This window comes from Tursiops truncatus, chromosome 17 (genome assembly GCF_011762595.2).
Source record: "Tursiops truncatus isolate mTurTru1 chromosome 17, mTurTru1.mat.Y, whole genome shotgun sequence".
Lineage (NCBI taxonomy): Eukaryota > Metazoa > Chordata > Mammalia > Artiodactyla > Delphinidae > Tursiops > Tursiops truncatus.
In genome coordinates this window covers 39,717,220-39,737,362 of record NC_047050.1, presented here as the reverse complement: position 1 = coordinate 39,737,362, position 20,143 = coordinate 39,717,220, and the positions used below count along the sequence as shown (strand labels likewise).

Sequence of the window (20,143 nt, the reverse complement as noted above, 5' to 3'; positions counted from 1 at the left end):
TTTGGGGTTTATGGGGCCTTAAGCTCTCCTTAACCTAACAGGTAACTACTTCAGCCCAAGGTATTCCTCTTTGTCCGGCTGTGATTCCAGAGACAGACACACGTTCCAGGGCCTGGAAAGAGAATTTTCATCTTACTGCACTGCAGGTTGGTTTTTTAAAGGCTCATCTTGACTTGCTGCTACTGAATTGTTTCCTCTCTTCTCTAATATCCCATTTATACATCATCAGTGTTTACTTCATAAATGTTTCGCATAAAATACAATTTAAAAAAAAGTCCTTTCTGTCTTGCATTTGATCTGAGGAAGGCTTCAGAAATCTGATGCGGTGGGTTTCAGGACAGACAGCAGAGCACCAAGGAGCTCTGTCCTGAACCAGGGGGTGAGAACAGATCACTGGGCCCTTTTGCCTACAAAAGGCAAGATAAGGCCCTGGAATGTTAGGTGACCTTTCAGTTGCTAACTTTAAAACCCAATCCAGGCCTTACTTCAGTCATCCAATCTGTCCTCTTCTTTCTGAGAAGAAATTCTGAATGCTTTCATGTAGTATTTCCAGAAGTACATGCCTGTAGCTTTACTCACAAAGAGTAGCCTCTTCACCATCAAAGACAACAATATTGCTGAAAATACTATCTTGCTTTTTAAAATATCAAGGATGAGGCTGGCGTTTTCCTGTATGAGAAGCCTTGATACTTATGCTCACCAGGTCACCCACACTTGATTACTCTGGTCAAGTCACCCTGATAGCCTCCTACAGCAACCACCTGCCCAGGTGAGTATAGCCTTCCCGGAACATTTACCTCATCCCAGTACCTTCCCACAGGTCTTATTCCCCAGCAAACTATTTTCTCGGCGGTCTTCCTCTGGCCAGTGTTATGGCCAGGACATCAGTAGGAGTGACCCATCTGACGGTGGGCTTCTTGGCTATACTTTATTTCTTATTTGGTAAAAGCTGCCTGGAAGAGTCTGGGTCTTCAGTTCAGTTATGCAGGAGAGATGGGGAAGGTGTCTCAGGGTGGTGATGGAGAAGCAAGTGCTGGTTTTATTTACAAAGGTGGTTTTCTTACAAGGCACATTGAAAAATTACATGTTTTACTTTCTCATCAGTCCCTATGTCTAGAATACATCATTTTCAATCAGATATTAAGAGCAAGTTTTATTTCAAAAGAAAATAGAAACCAAACGACTTTGCCTTGAGAAAGCAAGCATTTAAAACACTTCCTCTGAAGTCAAAACATAAGATCACAGCTTGACTAGCCAGCAACCTATTGTCATATCCACGAATAAGGAGTTCCAGGGATCAACCCTAGGGAGGCAGGATCCTTTTAACCAAAGTCAAAAGCTGCATCTTCGCAGTTGCACGTCTGTGCCTTTGGGTCCTCTCAGTCTGCCTCTTCTCTTTATTATCTCTTTTTCAGCTTTATGTGGTATAATTGACAAATAAAATCAGGAGATATTTGATTTGTATGATTTGAAAGTTTAAATTCCTCTAGGAAAAACCTAGAAAAGGTGAATAAAATTATCTCTAAGCAAATTTCAAACCTAAGAAAGAATTTTTCTACAAGAAAAAGTAATGGAGTGGGAGACAGAGAATGGGGGGACATAGTACCTTTTTTTTCCCTCATTTTTATCACCTTCATGTGTCAAGGAGATGTGATTTGTGCTATCTCAGCTCAGAGAAATCAGAAGAGGCCGAAGGAGAAAGGGAAGGATAAAGGCAGGAAAATCAAGAAATATTAGTTATCTCACTCTCTTCAAAATACCTTGAAGAAGTGCTGAATGGTGCTACTCTTGCAGATGAGGAAAGGAAAAGAGAGGGCTAATCTGTGAACTTTCTTCCTGGCAGATTCATTCTTAATTCAACATATATTGATTGAGGGGCCACTCTGGGCCGGGCACTGGGGGTACAGGGTAAGGCTGTGGTGGTGTGGGTCGGGGTGTGTGTGTGGGGAAGGGCAGGAAGAGTCCATGGAGGCCCTCAGGAGCTGGAAGAGCACACAGAAGTCACCTGTTGAAAGAAATCTCACAGCCAGCTGGAGATGCAACAGGTTTCTAAATTTCACTCCAGTGACAGAGTGATGCAATTGTAATTACACTCCAATGACACAGTGGCATAGTTAAAATTACACTTACACTTGAGTGTCAGTTGCTATAAGGAGGTGGACGTGGCACTTAAAATATTTTTTTCAAGGGAACCAAAAGAGAGAGAATGGGAGAGAAGACAGCAGGAAAGAAGTGGGCGTAGGTAACTGACCCTCTCCCTCCAAGGTCTCCCCTCAGGGTCTCTCTCCATGTCTGTTTGTAGGACTGAAGGAAGGAACTCTAGACCTCACCCCGCCACTCACTCTGTTGACTGTCAAATGGAATTCTGAGTCTCCACTCCTCCCCCATGTAACTCAGGGGTAAATTCTAAGCCAATGGAGGTTATCCTGTTTCTCTTTTATTCTTTCAGTCAGTGAAGATCTACTAGAGATCTATAATGTGCCTCTGATGTCCTCCAGCCACTGTAAACGCCTGTCCTCAGGTCTGCTTGGAGCAGAGGCATGTGGCCTAAGCCTAATCAAAGAGGAGTGAGGGCAAGTGTGCTGGGGGGTTTCTAGAAAAGGCCTCTTCACTCTTAAAAAGATGCATGGGAAGACGTGACCTCCTCTTCTGTTGGACACTGTCTGTGACTACATTTCAGCAGTGCAGCAGCTGTCCCAAGACCACGAGGGCAGCAAAGCACAGGCATCTTGCTGAAGATGGTGGAGCAGAAACAGGTAAAGAACCTGGGTCTTCACGTGTCACTGAGCTGCTGAAGTAGTCAACCCTGAACCACTCTATCTCAGAACTTCTTGTAATGTAAGAAAGCAAACATTTTATTTATACTTTAAGCCATTTTGAAAGGGGTTTCCTATTACTTGTGGCCAAAAGCATCCTGTTATAAACCTCATAGAGAAAGTCAAGGGCCTTCTTTGCTATCTAGACTCTGTACAAAAAGAACCAGAGGGCCCCTCCTGTAGGAATTGATCAATTCTAGTACACAGAGAGCATACGTAAACTCACAGACATACGAGACATATGGACACAGCCAAACTTAGGCCTATACTTAAACATTCAGGGCAGCCTTTACTAGGTCAAGGATAAATGCGTTTGAAGTTGCCAAAACAGAGCCATTCTGGGAATGCCATCCACTGCGGGCACTTCCCCAAAACTGCCTTTCAAGGACAAGGCAAATGCTGGGCTCCATTGCTCCCATTCATTCCATTACTTAATTTGAGAATCTGTGCCAAGGGTGGGGAGAGAGGAAGAGAAGGTGATGAGACTGGAACAAGAAGAGTCGTGTCCGTTCCACTCGGTGAAGCATCATGGCTCCTGAAAAGGCTGTAGTCTGAATGCCAGTTGCGGGGGGCAGCCACATGCCCAGGAGTACCCTTTCCCAGTGCCTGCCAGCTCCCCCATCAAATCTATGGCGCCCTCCAAGGCCACCCCTAATTTAAAAAATATTCAATAACAGCATTCTTTAATGTGGAAAACTTACAGTTTTACTAATCTGATGTAAAGTGTGAGCAAATGGCTCTTTGGAGAACAAGGCTGACACTGTTTGCTTTGTACACGTGGCTGCAAGACAGTCCCTCCAAGCGCTGCTTCCCTAACGTCCTTATCCTTCCTGCACAGAATGCTGAATGGACTTTGTCCTTTTCTAAATCTGAGCCCTTGGTTTTGGTGGCGGAAGGTTCAGCTCAATCCGCGGGCTGACATTTGGGCTCCAGAGGAGCAAAGGCACAACCACCGCCGCTGGGCGTGAGGTCCGAAGCACACTAGGCACGGGCCAACTCAGGCCCTAAGACTGCGCTCCTGGGAAAAAGAGAAGCCAGAGACTGACAGAGAGAAGAAGCAGCACAGGGAGATAGAAACATGTAGAAGACAGAGGCGAAACACCTCACGATGGGCCTCACATGAGAAAAGGCCAGGACTTCGCCGAGTACAGGAATGTGTGGGAGCCGGAGCCGTAACATCAGGCTGGCATCAGAGGCCGGGTGGCAGCTCAGCGGTGACTGACGGCCTTGGGTTCAGCTTCCCGAGCCGTAAACGGAGCAGACTGAACTACATGAGCCCTGTGGGTCCTCCCCGCTTTGTGTGTATCACAAAGTCCGGGCAGCCAGGATAAGAGAAGCATGAAACAAACAACTTTTATCTTTCCACGAGGAAAACAAAAGCCCAGTCCCATCATGAGAGACTCAGCCAGGTAAGTGGATATTGAAGATTAGATGTCTTCACGAAGGAAGAAGAGGACAAATCAGCAGAAATCACGCAAAATGCCACGTCCAACAGATTTAATCCCCCAACCTCCAGGGCTTTTGGAACCTTAAGGAAAACAGCTGCGAATGAAGCCCCAAAGCCCAGCTCCTGCCAAAGCTCCGCAGAAGGGATCATCTGTAAAAAATCACGGCTATGGAGACACTGATCTCTGAGAATCCTCAAACTTCCAAAACGGCTCTCAGAAATAGCAAGTTTAAATTTTTCAAAAAGCAGAAAAGAAACCTTTGAAGCTGTGAAGAACTGGGAAGCAGTTAACACACAGTCAAGGAAAGCTGGAGGCTTGAAGAACACACATACCTTTGCATTGTTCAGCTTCCTGCACACGTACTATGTTGTGATTGACTGATTTAAAACTAAAAATTTATAAAAGGATGGTAGGGCACAGACAAGATGAGAAGTAGGAATAGAGGGCACAGAACAATAATGTTCATGGCATCAAGGGATGGCCGGGAAGTAAGCAGCAGAACTTCACAGGATACGGAAGGTAGAAGGCTGAGGGGGGTGATGGTGACCACTACCTGAACTGTCACCTACTCACCTTCCCTGGGGACTCTGGGGGCCATAGACCTTGTGTCGGTATCAAATCTGAGATGCAGCTCACCATCTCCTTTTTCTGGGCTGTATTCTTACTCCATCTTTGTAAGGCCAGGTTCTAGAGCTCAGGGGGACCACCCACAGCCTCTGGTATTTTCAGTGTGTGTAAGAGGCTTGATGCCCCAAGTGGCCACTTCAGTTGCACTATAGCACAGCACCCTTGAAAGAAAGGATGGGCTTCATAAGGTCTAAGCTCTCCCTAAACCTAAAATCCTGAGAGTTTATGTGAAGGAAGTGGTAGGAAAAAGAAAGTTGGCAAATAGCTAGAAAAGCTTTTCAACACTGGGGACTTTTCCTAGAAAGAGAATGCCATAGCGACCAATCCCCCTTCATTCCATGACCTGTCTATATTTTGAATATTTTATCTTCATACTCCAATCACTCTGCATTATCAGAACTTTCATCATTGCGGAAAGGCCAAACTGTGTTGGTCATACCTGCATAAGGTATGCAGGTGCTGGGCACTGAAGGTCTGCATCCCACCCCAAAGTCATATGTTGAAATTCTAACCCTGAAGCTGAAGACTGTTGGACCTCCTGGACCCTACAGGGCCAAACCATAGAGCTACCTGTGAACATTTGCTATCCTTTAAGACATAGGAAGAAGGACTCCAAGGTGGCTCCGAGGTCATCTGGGCTGTCATTTCCACCACAGCTGTCATTCCACATGGGGGGAGGGGAGGAGGACTGCCTCCACCTTGGTTTCAAAGGGCAGGACCAACAGCCGGCTCTGTTGGGCCAGGGGACCGGAGCGCTGGGGATTCGACCCCCACTGGGAAAGCTGTGGAGGCAGACTACTGCTCCAGTGGGTCTGGAAGGCAGAGCATCAAGCCGAAGAGGATTATTCTCCAGCCTTGAGAGATATCCTAGGGTTTGCCTTCCTACGTTTTGGACTTGCCTGGGGCTTGTCACCCCTTCCTCCTTTCCTGTGTCTTCCTTTGGGAATGGGAATGACTACTCTGTGCCTGGCCCACTACTGTATTCTGTAAGCACAGAACTTGCTTGATTTCACAGGTTCACAGCTGGGGAAGAATTCTGCCACAGGATGAATCTTCTGCTGTTTTAAGCCGCTCCGTCTACGGTATTCTATTATAGAGGCCTATGCTAAGACAGAGGTTTTCATATCTTGAAACGTTTTCACTAAAAAAAAAAAAAAATAACAATAACAAAAATAAAGGTAAAATTGAATCTAAAAGCTTGGGTGGTTAGAGAGCTAAATTCAGCGGCCAAATAACCTGGCTATCTAGAACAATCCATTCCCTGAAGGGTTCAGAATCATGGTTTTACTGGTTGGATTATTATGCTACCAGCAGAACCCACAAAAATACAGAACGAAATTCCACTGCCAACATTTTGGAAGGCCTAAAGGACTTGCCGTGTGTGATACTGTGATTTATAAGAAGTAAGTATTTGGTCTTTGTTCCCTTTCTGGAACAGAATCCTAAACTCCTTGGAAGTTCCTAAGGGATGACAGTGAGAAGCGTCTCTTGTTATGTTAATGAGGTGACTTTTGGGAAGCCGCTCAGGATGGGGGTCAATGAAGCCAACAATGGGATTAGAGGGTAGGAAGCCTCAGTCCCACACCCCCTGATCTCTGGGGAGCGGGGTGGGGGGGGGGCTGGCGGTTGAATCAATGGCCAAAGATTTAATCAATCATACCAACGTAATGAAACTTCCATAGGAAACTAAAAGGATAGGGTTTAGAAAGCTTCTGGGTTGGTGAGGGCGTGGAGATTTGGGGAGAGTGACGCGCCCGGAGAGGGCATGGACGCTGCTCGCCCCTTCCCACAGACTTTACCCTACGCATCTCTTCATCTGGCTTTTGATTAATATTCTCAGTCATCTAGTGAGCAAACTGGTTTCCTGAGTCCTGTGAGCTGTTCTAACAAATTAATCAAACCCAAGGAGGATTTATAGCCGGTCGGTCAGAAGCACAGGTGACACCCTGCACTTGTGATTGGCATCTGCAGCGGGGGCAGCAGCAGCCTTGTGGGACTTAACCTGTGGAATCTGATGCTATCTCCAGGTAGACAGTGTCAGAATAGAGTAGCACTGTAGGACACCAAATTGGTGTTCAACTTGCTTGTTGGTGCAGGGACACCAACCCACCGCCACACACACCGGAATTGTTATTAGAATCCTATCACCACAGTACAGCTTCAGACAACAATCAGTAACGTTCACAATGAGCTCCTAATATTACACATTATATTCTATGATGGGAGGATGGAGAAGAAGCACATCTTAAATCATCATATTTAAAACCTGAGCAGGGCCCAAGGAGCATAACTCATAAAAAAAGACTGAAACAGTTACAAAATATCCTAAGTGTAAAAGAAACAGGAGGGACTTCCCTGGTGGTCCAGTGGTTAAGACTTCGCCTTCCAATGCAGGGAGTGTGGGTTCGATCCCTGGTTGGGGAGCATGCCTCACAGCCAAAAAACCAAAACATAAGACAGAAAGAAGCGATATTGTAAAAAATTCAATAAAGACTTTATAAAATGGTCTACATCAAAAAAACAAACAACAACAACAAAAAAAACTTAAAAAAATAAAAGAAACAGGATATAAAAAGTGAGCGTTTAGAAATCACTCACAGAGAATAAATAGAGAATATTCCAGGGAGAAAGTACTAAAGGGGAATAAGAAAAAATAAAGCAACTCGTAAGGGACAATTCAGAGGAAAGGTATGAATCTCAAGTATGGCAAGATACCAAATTAGTTTTTAAACCAAGGCTTTTGCCTCACTCTATAATCATGATGGGGGAAAATTTCACAGTAATAATTGTTTTTAACCTGATAATGAAAATTCTTATCCCAACGAAGTTTACAGTTAAGACAACAATTATTTAAGTAATACTCTTTAGAGCACTGACTCTGTCCTTAGCAAAAAAGGAGTAACTGAACAGTAATTAAGTATTTTATGACTCAGCTGATAATAACAAACACAGCAACAAGAACAATAGTTGACATTCATTGAGAGCTTACAATTTGTCAGTCACTGTTCAGAGTATTTTACTTGTTTTAATTCAGTTAACCCTTACAACTGTACTTCTCTCCATTTCAGAGAGAAATGGCTTAAAGAGGGACAGAGCTAGGAAGTGGCAGAAAGGGCAGTCTGTCTCCAGAGCCTGTGCCCTTCACCACCATACAACACTCAAGAGTCTTTTTTTATTCTACCCTCCAGTTTCATCTTCCAGATGACATGCATCTCAAAAATACCAACAAGGGCACAATGCACAGGAGAAATGCGATAAAGCGTTACATCACTTACCATTGGGGAAAGCTAGTACACTGATGATAAGAAAGAAGAAAATTACGGAGAGGATACCCCTCCAGATGTTGTCTTCTGGGACAGAGTCATCCCTGAAAATAGAAAAGGAACATTGAGTATTCATTTTTGGATCTAAATAGCCAGCCTAGAAGGAGTAAGAGTTCCATGTTCTAAAAACTGGGGGATTGCTAACTTTATTTTGCTGAGCTAAGTCATTACACACACTATCTACTATTCACTATCATTTCCTAAAATAACACAGTGTCATAGTCAAGTCCAGTTCTGGTGAGGAAGGCAATTGGCAACCTCACACCCCAACACACATTCTGCTCAGACAAGCATTTGAGAATCACAGTTCTTTAAAAAAAAAATTAAAAATACCCAGGATGTCAAAAGGTAAGGTTTATTTTGGAGAAATACCTTTTGGTTTTAAGACTAACTAAAGATGACCTTTACTACAGAGACTGTGGCAGAAAAATTGTTCAGGAATCAGAAAGGAAGCATAAGATTATAAGGAATAAGGGTATAATGCAATGAGATTATGCAGTCACTTGTCAAATATGGGCAGTTGGCTATCTAAGGGATGAATAAAAATGGGGCAGCGTAACATAATCAGAAAGCACCAGTAAAAAATGTTAAAAGAAAAATTAAGAGAGTATGAATATGACTGGTTCACTTTGCTGTACGGCAAGAAACTAACACAACATTGTAAAGCAACTATACTCCAATAAAAATTAATTAAAAAAAGAAAGAAAAATTAAGAGAAAACAAAATACAAGATTTAAACTCAGAGCAGAAGCAAAAGAACTGTAAATAGGAGATAAGCTTCCCCGCTCTCCTGCCTGGTCATTTCTAATGTATTACTGTGTTTAACTCCTGTATAACCCCAGCAACTGAAATGATTACATTTGTTGGTTTATATGTTGTCTATCTCCTCTGTAGAAAGTAAACTCCTAATGGCAGGGAATTATTCATTAATAGGCCCTCAATATATTTCTGGACTGATTATTGATTATGGAAGAAAATTTACTGTTTTAAAATGAAGTAAAATTTCCCAAATGGAAATTTTCTTAACATTGATGGTGAAGAATTTAGGTTTTGACAGTTTGCAACAAAAAAGAAGATTCTAGTAACATATCTGGGGCTCAGAGAAGCAAACAAAAGTGGGAAAACAGAAATACATGACAGTAAAATTTTCTGAAGTACTGATAACTATTGAGAAGCTTGGGAGAGGGAAGTTCAGTGTTTCAGTTTCGAAAGACGCAGGATGAGTAGACAGAAGATATGAGATGAAACAGACTGGAAGGAGATAGTTTAGAGATGATGAGACTGGTAGCAATAAATCTTAAAATTATAAAAGAAGCTGGGTTTATCTAGAGAAGGACTGTAGTGAAAGAGTTTTCAAAAGACAAATATTAAATTAAGATTAAATATTACTAAAGGAAAAGAGACAGGTCAAAAAAAAATCTTAGAAGAAAACCGATTTCACGTAGAAAGAAGTTCTAGAGCGTCAGAATACATACATGAAAAGGTATGGAATGAAACAATAATGAATTACCTAGTTAAGGACTGGGTCCTGGGGTGTTGGTTTAAAAGCAGAAGTTAACTTAGATGCCAACTTCTGTTTAGGCTGCTCAGTTTCTGCACCCAATGAAATGATTTCCAGACTTATGACAGGATTGAACGTAAGGTTCTGAAATAAGAGATCATACAGATCTTAAACGTTTCCTAGATCATCCTATGGCCAAGTAACCCTAAACTGGACAATGCTGGACAAAGAATGCTTGGCTGTTAACTTCAGAGATCTGATTACAAAACCAAACTACAGAATCAGACAGACTTCCTTCTGCAGGGAGGAAGTGCCTTAAAAAGTACAATCTTATTTTAATGGACATACTAATAATTAAACACCTGCCCAGAGGTCATGAGCACAACCTAAAAATGCCAGCCCGACCATTACCAGGGCACTTGCCATGCTCTCTGGCTTATGCAGAGAAGCCCCATATCCAACTTCCAGGAACACCAACTTTTACTGAAGGATGGCTGCACACAGTGAGGGTAGGGACACAATGTCCTCATTCAGACCAAATCACACTCCTGATATTGCTAATAATGACAGCAACGATAATAGCTCCTGTTTATCAAGTGTCTACTGTGTGCCAGGCACTGAACAGGCAGTTTCTAGACATTATCTCTAATTGTCACAACCCACTGGGCTATTATCAACCATCTGAGGTAACAAAGGCTCAGATAGGTTTAGTAACTTGCCCAAGATTGTGGAGGTAAGAAGTTACAGAGCCAGCGTTCAAAACCAGGCCTGCTAGACTCTGAAGATGATGATCTTTCCTCTTTGCCAAACTGCCTCATGAAAACTTATCTGTCATCCTAAATCAACCTGACTCATGGTAGATGCCCAGGGATGGCGTAAGAGAGTTTCACAGGGCGTGCAATTTGTAAGTTACAAAATAAAAGCAAGGCTAAAATGAATAAACGTGGCCTAGGAAAAGAAGATGGAGTCCATAACTCACAACTTATACCAAAATATGTTCTGGATGATTCAAGAAACTAAAAGTAAAACCAAAACAAAATTCTAGAAGAAATGATGGGAGGATTAAAAAAAAAAACCCCAAACCCCCAAACGAAACACAACAATCTCAGAGTGGGGAAGGCCTTTCGAAAGTACGATACAAACCTCCGAAGTCATAAAGGAGAAGGCTGACAAATCTGCAAGGCAAAGAAATCCGTAACAAAATCATAAACTTGGAAAAAATATCTGCAACTCATATGAAGGCAAAGGGTTAATTCCCCTAATTACAAAGCTCTCCCCCCAAATCAATTAACAGAAAGAACAAATGGACAAAGAAAAGCAAATAGAAAAATGGACAAAAGATATGAAGGGACAGTTCACAGAGCAGAAAAATCCACTGGCTCTCAGGCAAGTGAAAAAAAAAAGATGCTCAACCTTGTTCATGGTAAGAGATGGGGAAATGGAAACAACACAAAGAGACCATTTTTATCTACCTTATGGACAAAGGTAAAAATTTAATGACTGAGCTGGTGAGGCTATGCAGAAATAGATAAACAGGCATTCTCACATACCACCTTTATGGAGCGCCATTTGGCAACATTATTAATTTACAAATGCATACACCCTGTGACCCAGCAATTCCATGTATGACAATGTATCTCACAGATATACCTTCATTTATGCAAAAACGACATATGTACAAGGTTGTTCACTGTGGCATTATATGTATTAGCAAAACTTGGAAACAACTAAATGTCTACTGAAAAGGGACTGATTAAGTAAATTATGGTTCCGTCTCAAAATGGAATACTAGGCAGCTGTAAAAAGGATGAAGCTTTTAATTAATTAACTGATACAGAATAAATTAAGAGATCATGAAGTAAACAAAGCAATTTGCAGAACAGTGACTATAGTAAGCAACTTTCTATGCAAAAAAGAGAGCGTGTATATGTATATATAACTTGTAACTTCTGCTCATGGCTGCATAGCATGTCTCTGGAAATCCATCCAAGGTATGGTGACACTGGTTTTCTCCAAAGAGGATAAAAGAAGAGTGGGGCGAGACTTTTCACTACATACCCTTTGGGGTACCTTGGATTTTAAGCAATGTAGGTATGTTACATTTCAAATAAGTCAATTATACATCAACATTAAATTTGTAAGAACTTGAGATCAGTGATAAAACAATGAAACTGCAATTTTGTAAATTTTGAGCCATTTTATTAGAAAGACAGGATCAAAAGAATGGCCTAGTTTCAGAAGTAAAAAAAAAAGGCCAATTAAACCTGAATAAAACAGCAGCGAGTCTGAAAAGTTGGCCGTTTTATATTTGCCTAATTAGAAAAACAAAAAGTATCAAAGATGGATGGCAAGATCTTTGGCAAAACTGAAAATATACAGTATAGGAAGATCAAACTCCTGTGATCAAAGATTGAAGGCTAGGCAGGTGAGCTAAAGAAGAAATCTTGAGTCCTATCAGACTAGCAGCCCCACATACACCCTCTGGCTTTCCTGAGAGTAGAGAGGCTGTACCCTCGGCATCCAGCACAGTCCCTGCAAGAGGTGGGCGCGCAGAAAGAACGGAATGCATGACTGAGGAGGCTGCCCACGCCACCGGCCTCCTGACAAGCTGACCACACAGGGCCGTTCCGTAAGCTCTGGTGTGGCCTCTTCTCTCTCAGCTCCCAGTAATCCGGAGACTTAACCATATGCCGAGGGACACAGACATTTTCCGTAGTTAACCATGAAAAGCAACTTGGCTGCAAAGGCCCCAAAGACCACACTACTGACTCCAGAGACCCTCAATTAGAGGACAAGAAGGGTTTATCTCTGGACATCCACTAGATCTGTGCTGCACTCAGAAAGCTAGTTAGCTGCTTTGCATGTTAGCTCTCTTAATCTTCCTAACATCCTCAAAGGGGGGAAATGATCATAATCTGCATTTTACTGACTCCAAAGTCTAAGTTTTTCCCCCTTTAGGAGGCTGTTTGGTGCAGTGACAAGGAAGACAGGCTTGTGGCCAGACGGCGTGGACCAGAATTCTGACTTCACACAGCCTGTGTGACCTTGGGCAGATTACTCAACCTCTCTGTGCCTTGGTTTCCTCCTCAGTATATCAAAGGGTAATAACAGTTCTACCTCACAGGGTTGTTGTGAGGATAAAATAATTCAACACGTGCGATGGACTTAGAACAGTGCCTGGCACAGAGGGCCTGTCAGTTATTAGTTTACAATGTCTGTCCACCCATTCCCTCAGCTAGCTGACACCTATCGTTGGGGACAAAGATGAACAAACTTGGTCCTGATTCTTGAGAGAATCATGATGAAAAGCACAATAAGACATAAAAATCAAATTATTATCTTAGTATAGCTTTGGCCTGAGAGAAAAGTTTTCAGTTCGCTGGCACTGTCTCTGATCAACCTGATAAGACACCCCCAAACCCAGAAAACCACCTCGATCGTTCACACAAGACTGGCCCCTGTTCGTGGGGCTGTTACCATCTCCTCAGGCTCTGAGGGGACAATGTAGTTCTCACTTCCCAGGGGAGCTCAGAACCTGCAGTCAGGGCTGCCAGTCCCCCATCTTGACTTTTCCTGGCCTCAGGATTCTTGCTCAAATAAGACATTTTACTTTACAGCAACAAAAAAGAAAAGGACTTCAACTGTGATGCCGTGGCAGTGCCCTGACCTCTTTCCTAGGTCCTCTGAGGCTCTAATAACAAGCGCCTCGGTCTCTGGGGCTCTGAACTTTCCAAAGGCCTTTCCCAGCTGGTATTTGATTGAACTGCTCCACAGTTCTGTGGGGGAGTATTATCTCCACTTGAAGGATGAAGAAAATAAAGCTCTTGCTTTGTCTTGCCCACAGTTACAACAAATAGAGGCAGAGTGAAGCAGGTGCCAGGGCTTCTGGAATGCTGGCTCTAGGTCAAGACTGCTACCCTTACCGGTATGATAACGACAAGCTTAGGGAGGCAGAGTCCTTTTCCCCGAAGTTCTGCTAAATTTACGAGGAGCTCCAGAAGCACGCTGGGGTAGCCCTGACCATACTCAGTGAAAATACTGAATGGATTAGAATAAAATTGTAATTTCAGGCCCCATCTCATTCACCCACTGTACCTCCAGTGCCCAGCACAACGCTTGGCACGGAGCAGGCCTTCTCAACGTGGTGGGTGCCAGAAAGAGCAAAAGGCCGGGGCTGAGCGGGCCCGAGACCCAGGTAACGTGGGGGGAGTCACGGCCTGGGTCCACAGGCTCCACTGCACCTTCCTGCCCCAGTGCTGACCAATCAGGTACTCAAACATCTCAACTCCTTCTGTCACCCCTGTTTGAGTATAGGTAACTACCCAGGAGAGAACCCTAACAGCAGGACAAGTATAAGGAAAGCCCTGAGTTTTTTTAACCAAGGTTTGAACTCAAAGAGTTTGGGACTCAGATTCTTAAACTTGAACAACAGGCTACAGGCAGTGGGCAAGGAGACCGGGAAAACAAACTCCATTCACTCACAGACAATTTTTAGACAAGGCTGTCTCCCTGGGGCCAGGAAGGTAAGAACGCTATCCTGACTCCTAAGGCTGCAAAGGTGATTGTCCCCTCTCCCCCTCCTATCTTCTCCTTTCCATCTCTTTAATAGCAATCCTTGAAACTGAGACACAACCGGTAGGCTCGTGTTTATGAGGCTAGTCACTGTGAAGGATCCTCTCTCCCAATGGAAAACTCAGTCCTGGGTTACAAGGCGGATGGATGTTAACTAGCTTTGGTATTATCTTTGAAGACTACATTCGTTTCATTTTATAAAAAGTTAGGATTCTTTTTAAGAATTATAGCTGACATATCAACTAAAAGAGAAGAGTGATAGTTTTTGAAAGTTCATATTGTATAAATGATTTTTTAATATTTGATTCATTTAGCATTTACTGGGTGTGTATTCTGTGATGATTGAGATATCTGGCCTCAAGAAATTGATACAGAAACAAATACTAAAACAGGAGAGATACAATAATAAAAAAAAATGTTTAGAAGTATATAAACATTTCTGCCTCTGAGCTTCCTGGAACAATCCAGAAAGGTGTCTGGAGGGGGACCATCCAGGTGCGTTGCCAGGAATGCCATGGGCTCACGGGTAGGCAGGAGGTGCTCTCCAGTCAGAGAGAGGTACCATCCTGGCATTAGGGTCCAGCAACGTGCTATAGGTGATGGGGATCCAGGGAAAGAGTGTAAGCAAGGGACGGATGAGATCACAATCTCGATTTCAGAAGGTCATGAGGAAAGCGGTGTGGAGGATGGACTGGAGGCAAATGGAGTCAAGGCCTGGGAGTGTCCATCCCAGAGAGCAGAGGGTTTGCTGAGCCAAAGCCTGGGCATGGGCAGAGGAGGACAGCTCTGAAAGCTACTAAGGCCCAACTGGACCTGGTGAAGATAAACTAGATGAACTCCAGAATGGCGGAGACCTGGGCTGGGTGGAGTGCGGACTGTTGAACTAAATTAAATGTGATGCCAGGACCTAGGCCTCAGGAAAGCAGTCCTAGCTGCCTGGACGAGTCCCTGGCTTCCAGATTTATTGAGACTAAAACGCTGATAACTCCCCTATAGAAATCTGGGGCTAGAGGGATTATATCACAAGATAAACTATATTACACTTGGTAATAGAATTATACCTAAAATGCTAAACACTGGGCAGCAATACTAGGCATGTAAATTCTCTGAGGTAAGCATCATCTAAACCAAATAAATGTTTGAGTCACTCAGATGCTTATTTACTACAGAAGACCCCAAAGAAATATGACACATTTTCTCCTTCAATAAACGTATAATCTTATTAAGGACATAAAACACCAGAAATAAGGATAAGAGAGGATAATTAAAAGGGGCTTATTTATTTATGGCCACACCACGGGGCATGCGGGATCTTAATTCTCCGGCCAGGGATCGAACCCGCGCCCCCTGCGGTGGAAGCGTGGAGTCTTAACCACTGGACTGCCTGGGAAGTCCCTAAAAGGCGCTTATTTAAATCCAATAAAAAATATGATTCAAATAGGAAGTGAGGAAGACAAATGTTATGATGGCTGCTAACTGGAACCTCTTTAGATGGCAACACCTAACACAGCGCTGCTTCACCTCCAAGGCTGGTGTAGCCCCAGTACACAGCCGAAGTGGAGAATCACTTAACATTGCTGGTGTCCTGGAACAAGGACAGCCAGGCCTTCTGTTATTGGGAGAGAAAGAACATGATGTACATAAAGGAAACAGGCTCAAGACAGCTGAATCAGCAGGGTCAGGAGTTATTTTCTAATGGGAATTGATATGGTCTAGAGGGAAAGAACAGGAAGGCTGGCAGCCATCCAGGAGGGAAGACACACAGAAGGTGGAACTATGGCTCCGTGATAAGATGAAGAGCTGGAGCTCCAAAGCCACTGAAGGAAATGAAGTAAAAAAGCAGTAGCACAAACAAATAAAAATCAATCAATCCAAAGTCTGTCCATTTCCCTGCCCTCATCCGCTTCCTCAGTCCCATATCAAGGAGAAACCATAGGTAAGCAGATGATCCCTTAGGTGCCGGAAGCTGCAGGAAGGCAATCTCTTCTGGGTAGGTGATGACTTTTGCTGGACAAGTGTCACTGGAGAGACTGACGCCACTGTTTTACTGCCAGGTGCCTCTGAAGGAGACAGTGAGCTGCAACGAATGTGATCTCGTAAATTTTGGTGTTTTCAAATCTAAAGCCTGAGTGTTTGAAAGTAAGGCCATTCAACATTTCCAAGCTTACCAACCTACGAAAGCAGCGTAAATAGGAGGCACTCTGAGCGTAAGAGAAAGGCTCTCCTTGCCCTACTTCGGCTGAGCAAACTTATAAGGCATAGGCCGAAGCATTTAACTTCTAAAAATACTTACCTGAAAATGTGGCAAAGTGAGCTTTTCCAATCTTAGGGGGAATGATTCGATAACATCTGGCTTTATTGTTAGTGATGGGGACTGTCGGTTTAAACGCTATGATTTAACAGTGAGTTGGCCTAGTTGTTATTTAACAAAAGAACTGCTTGATAAGTCCAAACTTGTCTCAGACTTCTGTGAGAGGCAACTAATCCTTGCCAATCCTAAATGCTTGCTGTGTCTCTGCAGCATGTGACATGACCCAGGTACTGTTTCACACATACGGGCAACCTGACACCCCAAAAGTACTCTATCGCTGACTCTCTTCAACTACTAGTCTTTGAAAAACAAACTTTAAGAAGTAATTACTTTCAGTCTTTATGGAAGAAGACAGAGCTATCACTGTAATGTCTCAGTTTAAAGGGTCACAAATCATTACAAAAAATGAGTAAGACATAGTAAGTGCTAATTGTACTAATGGTGCTTATGATTTTCTATAACATGAAACTTGTTATTAAGTAGTTCTTTAATATGTGACTTCTGTCTCTGAAATTAGTGGAAGAAGTAAAATTATTATCATTTTTGGAAAAGGCCATAGCCTGAGGTTCAGATTATGCTTTTTCTATTATGTTTGACAAGCTGTTAAAATTCATATTCATTTCTTATAGTTTCACTGCTGTAATTTATTGAATGCTTTGGCAGAATATGCTGTAAAAGGGAAATTCCAGAAGAATGTGACTTTCTGTATTAGAAAAGAGGAAGAGAGATCTGTTCTGAAAGGGCCTAGAATAATATTAAAGATAAAAGTTTGAAACAAACTGCTCATTCTTGCTTCTCGTTATTTAAAATAAAATACCATAGTTACTTTTCTAAGTTCCAAAGAAACTCCTGCACTAATTCCATCTCTTGCCAACCCACACGAGATGAAGTGAAACTGAAGTTAATATGAAACAGGGATGCATGTTATCCACGCAAAGCACTGTCCATTTTCCCAAAGTCTTTATCCTTTTTCTTAATTATAGAGCACACCACACTCTCACTCAATGACAAACATAATTTAGAAGGCATTAGCATACAATGAAATGATGTAATAATAACAATAGCTAAGGTTTACTGAGCACCTACTATTTGTCATGCATTGAGCTAAATACAGATTATCTAAAAAAATGAATTGAGCCCTTATAACAAAATCCTATCGGGTATTACTAGATATTTTCACTTTACACACAGATAAGGAAACTGAGGCTTAGCAAAACTAAGCGGCCACACAGCCACTAGCTGGTAAAATCAGATGACATGATAAGTATTTGAGGGCAACCATAAATAGGGACAAGACTGATTTCTCTCCAAAGCTAGAAATATGTTCTTGGTTGGATACTGTGGAAAGATCTGGTCTTACCCCGCTACAGAGCGTTAGCAGAATATTTTACAATAATAGTAGCTGTTTCCCTCAATTATTAAGAGTAATTGTTTATATGCTTTATGGCTTTAGATAGAGTCATGCAAATAGATCAACACTGACAAAATAAGAATTAAGAGTCAAATGCGTTGTGGAGATAAGGAACAAGTGTGATGTAGGAGGACATTATTAGTTTTATGAAAATCTGAAAAAGTGCATTGATTCTCAAGGGAGACACCATTGGCACTTGTGTGTATGTGCCTATGTGTGCCTGTAAGGGACAACTCTTTGTCGTACGATGCTGTCCCTTGCGTTATAAACATTTATAACCCCCACCCACTAAATACCAGAAGTTCCCTCAATGCTTGTGGCCACTGAATATAACCCTGAGCAGTTTCTGCGGATCTGGGCTGAGAAGCATTGATTGTTGGATAAATATACTAGGAGAGAAGTAACTGACATTAATTATTCAACATGTGCCAAGTACTCCGCTAAGTGCATTCACACATATTCATTTAATCCTTATAACTCCATATGCAGTAAGTACATATTTTATCCCCATTTTAGAAGTGGATCCTGAGTCTCAGAGAAAGGTTAAATAACTTAACCAAGGTCACGCGAATAGTCTTGAGACCAACAGTGTGGCTCCCAAACTCCAGTTCTCTGGGTTGGTCTTTTAAGCGTGGTAGAGGCACACCTTTTCTCTCTTTAAAGAGGTTCATTCAGAAAACATAAATCCTTATAAGTAGGACCCAAGGTGTGCCTGTCATTTAGGCATGAATCAGTTCCCTGGCTTGGGGTTGAAGGGCCACATGTTCAGTGAGGTAGAGTTATAAGCTCTGGGCTGACAAAAGTTGGGCAGGGTTAACTCCTATGCACAGGTATATATTAGAAGTGCTTTGAGTGTGTGTGTGTGTGTGTGTGTGTGTGTGTGTGTTTTCAGGGGGATATGAGAGTTCTGCTACAGTGTGTGAGGTTTGTGCGTTTTATTTAATACTTTCCATAGCATTTATGATGCACCAGGCACTGCTACAATGGCCTGACAATGTCTCATTTCAGCATGTATGTTAGATGATGAACAGAACAGAGCGTGCGCTGTGTGATGTGTGGTGGGTTCGTGTCTGTGTGGCAGTGCTGGAATGTCCGCTGTGATGTGTGTGTCCACGCCGCAGTTTCTGTTGTGGTATAGACAGTGGTGTTTGAGGCTGGGGGAAGGGTTACGCGAGATGATTTGCGTGCCATGCATACAGACTGGAGTGCATCGCACGTGTGCATTTTGTGCACGCGGGTAGTGCCGAACACTGGAGGAGTTCCGCGGGAAGGGGTCTGAGTTGTGTCCTGGGCCTGTGTATGGTGCGTGGAAGGCAGGGGTGTTTTCAGTGTGAAGAGGTATGGGCTGAAAGTGGTGCATACCAGATGATTCATGCGGTGTGCTAGGCAGGGACGGAGGCCGGAGAGGAGGGGGCCCGTGTCGTGATGTGTGTGGGGAGCGACGCTGAGAGCCGCGGGAGAAGGGCGGGGGAGGAGATCGCGCTAGGTGACCCACGAGTGTTCCTGATGTGGCCCGAGGCGCTGTATGGGGAAAGGTGGTATGGAGAGGGGTGGCGGTGGCGATGGGAGTGGGGATGGGGCTGGGTTGGAGGGTAGGGACGAACGCCAGTCCAGAGGAGCTGTCGGGAAGGAAGCTGGGTGCGCTAGGTGACATACCCGCCGGTGGAAAAGCGTGTGCGTGGAGCAATCAGCCCACTTCCTCACCCGGCCATGCTCCCCGCCACGGCCTCCATCCGCCCCTTCCCTTCGCCCAAAGGCGCGCCCCAGCGCAGCCCGGCCCGCCTCACCTGGTGAAGGCAAAGTACATGAGGCTGACGATGGTGAAGCTGAGCAGAGTGATGGTGTGCGGCCGGTAGAAGAAGTCGATGGTGATGTCCTCCACTTGCTGCTCGTTGATCATCCGGAAATGCATCTTGTAGTTCACATCATCTTTGCTCAGGGTCCGGCTCCCCACGCAGGACGCCATGGCCCGCCTCCCCGTCCTGCGGCGGCGGCGGCGGCCCCGGCCTGTGGAGGCTGGGACCCCGGAGGTGACGAGCCGCAGCGAGAAGGCTGCTGGACGCCGGGGCCGGGTCTGGCGAGAAGCAAAGGAACTGAGCAGAGGGAAGGACAGGCGCGGGAGGGCGGGGTCGCG

General features: G+C 43.8%; 1 protein-coding gene across 5 annotated transcripts in view; it reads right to left on the bottom strand.

Annotated features, from left to right (window-relative positions):
* Nucleotides 1-20,095, bottom strand: part of PTDSS1 (phosphatidylserine synthase 1) — a 67,991-nt gene extending 47,896 nt beyond the window's left edge. The window contains exons 1-3 of one of the 5 annotated variants that reach the window (XM_073794604.1): nucleotides 19,797-19,930; nucleotides 9,725-9,859; nucleotides 8,167-8,258 (exon numbers count right to left, since the gene is read on the bottom strand). Coding sequence is in view for 3 of the 5 variants with exons in the window: in XM_073794602.1 (XP_073650703.1) it covers nucleotides 8,167-8,258; nucleotides 19,797-19,975 (271 nt within the window). In the remaining 2 variants the exon portion in view is untranslated. Of the gene's footprint in view, nucleotides 1-8,166; nucleotides 8,259-9,724; nucleotides 9,860-19,796 lie in introns of all 5 variants that reach the window. The other 4 variants (XM_073794602.1, XM_073794603.1, XM_019925101.3 and 1 more) reach the window with 4 other exon arrangements.
* Nucleotides 20,096-20,143: the final 48 nt, after the last annotated feature.